General features: G+C 43.7%; 1 protein-coding gene across 5 annotated transcripts in view; it reads right to left on the bottom strand.

Annotated features, from left to right (window-relative positions):
* Positions 1 to 3,857: 3,857 nt before the first annotated feature.
* SLC44A3 (solute carrier family 44 member 3) overlaps positions 3,858 to 6,000 on the bottom strand; it is a 156,020-nt gene continuing 153,877 nt past the window's right edge. For 4 of the 5 annotated variants that reach the window (XM_038745896.1, XM_038745893.1, XM_038745894.1 and 1 more), the window contains 2 exons: positions 5,571 to 5,807; positions 3,858 to 5,033 (listed from right to left, as the gene is read on the bottom strand). In XM_038745896.1, the coding sequence (XP_038601824.1) occupies positions 4,926 to 5,033; positions 5,571 to 5,807 (345 nt within the window). In that variant the 3' untranslated portion in view covers positions 3,858 to 4,925. Of the gene's footprint in view, positions 5,034 to 5,382; positions 5,483 to 5,570; positions 5,808 to 6,000 lie in introns of all 5 variants that reach the window. The other variant, XR_005450399.1, reaches the window with a different exon arrangement.

The following is a 6,000-nucleotide window of genomic DNA, read 5'->3' as shown; positions in this document are numbered from 1 at the left end:
AGCACCACCATCCTTCCTGTCTCACAGGCCTCTAACCATCGCATTAACCTTGACTCCTTTCTCTGTCAACCTACATATTCAGTCCACCACTAAATCCTGTCCATTCCATCTTCACAACAGCGGCAAACTCTGCCCTTTCCTCTCCATCCAAACTGCTACCTCATTAATCCATTTATCCTATCCCGCCTTGATTACTGTCTCAGTCTTCTTGCTGACCTCCCTGCCTCCTGTGTCTCCCCACTCCAGTCTATATTTCACTGCTGCCCAGATAATTTTTCTACAGAAACATTCAGTCCATGTTTCCCCACTCCTCCAGGAACTCCAGGGTTGCCCACCCACCTCCAGCATCTAGGCTTTACTGTTGTACTGTTTTCTCCCAAGTGCTTAGTACGGTGCTCTGCTCACACAGTAAGTGCTCAATAAATACGACTGAATGAAGCAATGAAGAGGGGGTAATCATATAATTATTCCTAATGCCAGCTGTGACTTCCTTTCTCTTATACCTTCTGAGACAAAAGTAGGTAGTGACGTTATATTTTTAGTAATAACATTATTCCCCCCATTGATAATAATAACAATAATTTTGGTATTTGTTAAGTGCTTACCATGTGCCAAGCACCGTTCTAAGCGCTGGGGGAGATACAAGGTGATCAGGTTGTCCCACCTGGGGCTCATAATATTAACCCCCATTTTCCAGATGAGGTCACTGAGGCACAGAGAAGTTAAGTGATTTGCCCGAAGTCACACAGCTGATAAGGGGCAGAGCCGGGACTAGAACCCATGACCTCTGACTCCCAAGCCCGGGCTCTTTCCACTGAGCCACGCTGATGTACTGTGCTGTGCTTGGGGCTGAAGGTTGAGTGAATATCAAGGGCTTAAAGGGTACACCTCCAAGTGCTTGGGTGCACTTTAATACAGTACTTTGCACACAGTAAGCGCTCAATAAATACGACTAAATGTTGCAGAGGGAGTAGGGGAAATGAGGGGCTTTAGTCGGGGAAGGCCTCTCAGAGGAGGTGTGATTGATTTTAATAAGGCTTTGGTCATCTGTTTAATATAAACGGGGAGGGAGTTCCAACCCAGAGGGAGGGAGTGGGCAACGGGTTGGCCGGGAGATGGATGGGATCAAAATGTAGTGTGTAGGTTGGTGGTAGAGGAGTGAAGTGAGCGGGCTGGGCTGTAATAGGAAATTACATTTATTAAGTGCTTACTATGTGCAAAGCACTGTTCGAAGCACTGGGGAGGTTACAAGATGATCAGGTTGTCCCACGGGGGGCTCACAGTCTTAATCCCCATTTTGCAGATGAGGGAACTGAGGCCCAGAGAAGTTAAGTGACTTGCCCCGTCACACAGCTGACAGTTGGCGGAGCCGGGATTTGAACCCATGACCTCTGACTCCAAAGCCCGGGCTCTTTCCACTGGGCCACGCTCCTTCTCTAGTGAGATGAGGTAGGAGGGATCAAGCTGATTGAGTGCTTTAAAGCACTCAGAGAAGCAGAGTGGCTCAGTGGAAAGAGCATGGGCTTTGGAGTCGGAGGTCATGGGTTCAAATTCCAGCTTGGCCATTTATCAGCTGTGTGACTTTGGGCAAGTCACTTCACTTCTCTGGGCCTCAGTTCCCTCATCTGTAAAATGGGGATTAAGACTGTGAGCCCCCTGTGGGACAATCTGATCACCTTGTAACCTCCCCAGTGCTTAGAACAGTGCCTTTCACATAGTAAGTGCTTAATAAATGCCATTATTATTATTATTATTATTATTATTAAAACTGATGGTGAAGATTTTCCATTTGATGCGGAGATGGATGGGAAACCACCGGGGGTTCTTGAGAAGTGAGGCAATGAGGGCTGAGTGATGTTTAATATCAGCAGATGGGGGCAGGGAGGTAGGGTTATAAAATGGGAAGGACAAGAATTCTGGAAGTTCGAACGGTAAAAAAAAAACCCAAAACACCACAGTGTGAAATTGTAGGGAGTGCTGGGGATATGACCAGAGCGGATCAAGTTCAAAGTGTGGTTGGTGACAGGAAAGCCATTAAGAACTCAGGAGAGAAGGGACAGGGAGGGATTCAGCCCCACAGCACATATGTATATTCATTCATTCAGTCATATTTACTGAGCACTTACTGTGTGCAAAGCACTGTACTAAGCACTTGGGCTAGTACAGAGAAGCAGCATGGCTCAGTGGAAAGAGCCCGGGCTTTGGAGTCAGAGGTCATGGGGGTCCAATCTCGGCTCCGGCAATTAATAATAATAATGATAGCATTTGTTAAGCGCTTACTATGTGCAAAGCACTGTTCTAAGTGCTGGGGAGGATACAAGGTGATCAAGTTGTCCCATGTGGGGCTCACAGTCTTAATCCCCATTTTACAGATGAGGGAACTGAGGCCCAGAGAAGTGAAGTGACTTGCCCAAAGTCACACAGCTGACAAGCGGCAGAGCCAGGATTTGAACCCATGACCTCTGACTCCAAAGCCCGGGCTCTTTCCACTGAGCCATGCTGCTTCTCTATTACCAGCTGTGTCTATTGTCTATTGCAATTGTCAGCTGTGTGACTTTGGGCAAGTCATTTAACTTCTCTGTGCCTCAGTTACCTCTTGTAAAATGGGGATGAAGACTGTGAGCCCCCCGTGGGACAACCTGATCACCTTGTAGCCTCCCCAGCACTTAGAACAGTGCTTTGCACATAGTAAGCGCTTAATAAATGCCATAATTATTATTATCATTTTTACAATATAACAACAGACTCATTCCTGCCCACAGTGAGCTCATGGTCTAGACAATGAGCTCACAGTATATATCTGTAATTTATTTATGTATTTAATTATGTATATCAATGTCTGTCTCCCCCTCTAGTCTGTGAGCTCGCTGTGGACAGGGAACGGGTCTGTTTGTTGTATTGTCCTCTCCCAAGCACTTAGTACAGTGCTTTACACACAGTAAGCGCTCAATAAATACGACTGAATGAATGAATGAATGAATGATAATTTTTACTTAACTGCAGGGCTTGCCTCAAGTCAGGGCTTGTTCTGGAAGAGAAATCTATGTCACTCATTCATTCAATCATATTGAGCGCTTACTGTGTGCAGAGCACTGTACTATGCTCTTGGGAAGTACAAGCTGGCAACATATAAATAATAAATAAATAAATAATTGGCATTTGTTAAGCGCTTACTATGTGCAAGGCACTGTTCTAAGCGCTGGGGAGGATACCGGGTGATCAGGTTGTCCCACGTGGGGCTCACAGTCTTAATTCCCATTTTACAGATGAGGGAACTGAGGCCCAGAGAAGTTAAGTGACTTGCCCAAGATCACACAGCTGGCTCACAGTCTACGTCCCACAATACAGCCACATTTTAAAGGAACATGACCCGGCTGGAGCATGGGGGTATGCTTGTATATTAATAATAATAATGATGGTATTTGTTAAGCGCTTACTATGTGCCAAGCACTGTTTTACATTTAACTGTCCATTTCATGGATACGGCAATTTCATCAATCAATCATATGATATTTACTGAGCACTTACTGATTTCAGAGCACTGTACTAAGCACTTGGGAGAGTACAACCTAACAAGAGTTGGTAGTTCCTTGCCCACAGCAAGTTTTCATCCTGACAGGCTGGTGTATCTTCCTCTTCCTCCCACCACCTGCAAATGAACTGAAGTCTGTCTGCCTCTCTGATCCATCAGATTGTAACCATGTCTTCTTTCTGGACTACTTTTAAAAGTACATGGTACTGAACTCTACATACAGAAGGCATTCCACGATGGAAGTAGTAATTTGGGTCCAGTTGGTTCTCTTACCCCAATCTCTGCCGACTAAGAATTAGCATTCGAGGAGGCCCCTTGGTCAATCATATTTATTGGGCGCTTACTATGTGCACTCTTTGCCTGGGAAAATACACTATAACAACAAACGGACACAGCCCCTGCCCACAATGACCTCTTGCGAGAAGGCGGTTCTAAGAAACTTCTGCGGATTTCTAGCATTTTTGGTGAGGAGGCCCTGCGTTAAATCTACCCTACAACAATTCTCCTAGAAAAACTCAGAGCTTCTTCTAAACTCTTGTTTATTTAAAGGAGAAGACTTGAATTTTCCACAGAGAGAAATGATTTTCCTGACTCTGACGGCTATGCATTTATAATCAATTTACTTACAGATAATCTATCGGAGAGGATATCAGAGAAATTTTGAAATCATGTATGCTACAATAATCAAAAGATTGGGCAAGTTAATTCGAACACAAAAGAAGTCTTGGAGCCTCCAAAGCTGGTGCACTTACAATTTGAAAATGTTACACCGAGTTGAAGTCTATCCCCTCAACTCAAATATCCAGGTGCTTTATTTGCTTGTCTCTCTTCCTCTTCTTTTTATAACTATTTCACTACTCTCAGCATTCCCAACAGAGGGTGAACAGGAGTAGGGAAGGATGGCCAAAATTAAAAATCTATCAACGAGACTCTCCGGAAGAGAGCTCAGGGCTAAAGAAGGCTAAAACCCTGCCGAAAATGAGAGCTCCTTTCCCATATCTGGATGCAACGTGCGCCATTACCATGAGTGATTGGAAGTTGACTATCACAAAAATGGTTTTCCAAGAAATGGGTACTGGTAAATCATCTTTCAGTTTTAAAAAGAAGGGCTTCTCAAACTTTCCTCACATTAATGGGACCTCATTTAATCTATCAGAAAAAAACCTTAAAAAAGGTATGTAGAACGTAGCACTGATTGGTGCCTCACTTGGTAGGATGGCCGATTCCTTTCCAGGTAACACCACAATAAAAATCCACACCGTGACCATATCATAAATCAAAGTGTAAAAGGCAAAAAAGACCGCATTAAGGATTCTGTCTGCAAAGAATTCTATAAAGAGCACCAAAATGGCTAAAATTCTTACACACCACGGAGGAACAAACATCTGACATGCTATCTCACGATAGGCTGGAGTTCTGTACCATCTTCATTATTCAGTGTATCTTTGTTTCTCTGTTTCTTTTCATCATCAATTGATTTACTGCTCCTACAGATAAAATTCTACAAAAAAAAAAAGGGGGGGGGATAAGTCTCATTCAGGAAAGCGTAATAAATGATGGCTAATCACACTTTTGTGGCCAATTACTTGGCTAGCATATATTTTTCCAGGCTGTCTTGGACAGGTATATTTTGGAAGAATTTTCCAAAAGAACCACATTTTTCTTGTAAGGTATTTGTTAAGAGCTTACTTTTAAAGCAACTTTCTAAGTGCTGGGTAGATGCAAGTTAATCAGGATGGATACAGTCCCTATCCCACATGGGACTCAAAGTCTAATAGGAGGGACAACAGGTATTGTATCTCCATTTTGCATTTATGGAAACTGAGGCACAGAGAAGTTAAGATACTCGCCCTTGGCCACACAGCATGCAAGTGGTGGAACCGGGATTAGGATCCAGGTCCTCTGGGTCCCAGACCCTTATTCTACCCAATAGACTGCACCGCTTTCCTTCTGGTGACAATTAGATTGAGAAGGAGGGTTTAAACGTGAAAAAGCTTCTTACAGAGAAAGTTTGATTTTAAAGCGTACAGTTATTTACCATGAACTCTTGATCTGTGAAATATGGTTTTCCTGGAGATCCATCATTTGTTTCCACATCAATAGCGAAACAGAGGAAAAGAGCATCCAGCACCGTTTCAAACACGGATAAGAAACTGTGAGCTACTAAGTAGGCAAAAAATGCCACCAACAACAGCGGAGCCGCCCACACTTGCAATTCACGGTTGTAGTTAAACGCCATTAGACCGCCAAATACTGTGAAGTACGTCACAAACACCTGCCCAAAAAGAGAAATCATTCATTTTTTTCTGGTATTTGTTAAGTGCTTACTATGTGCCAGGCACTGTAACTAAGCGCTGGGGTAAATCAGGCTGATCAGGTTGAATGCAGTCCTTGATCCACATGGGGCTCATATTTTTAATGCCCATTTTACAGATGAGGTAACGGAGGCCCAGAGAAGTGAAGTGATT

This window comes from Tachyglossus aculeatus, chromosome 4 (assembly GCF_015852505.1).
Source record: "Tachyglossus aculeatus isolate mTacAcu1 chromosome 4, mTacAcu1.pri, whole genome shotgun sequence".
Classification (NCBI taxonomy): domain Eukaryota; kingdom Metazoa; phylum Chordata; class Mammalia; order Monotremata; family Tachyglossidae; genus Tachyglossus; species Tachyglossus aculeatus.
Note: the sequence above shows the minus strand (reverse complement) of the source record. Positions and strands in the feature narration are given on the sequence as shown.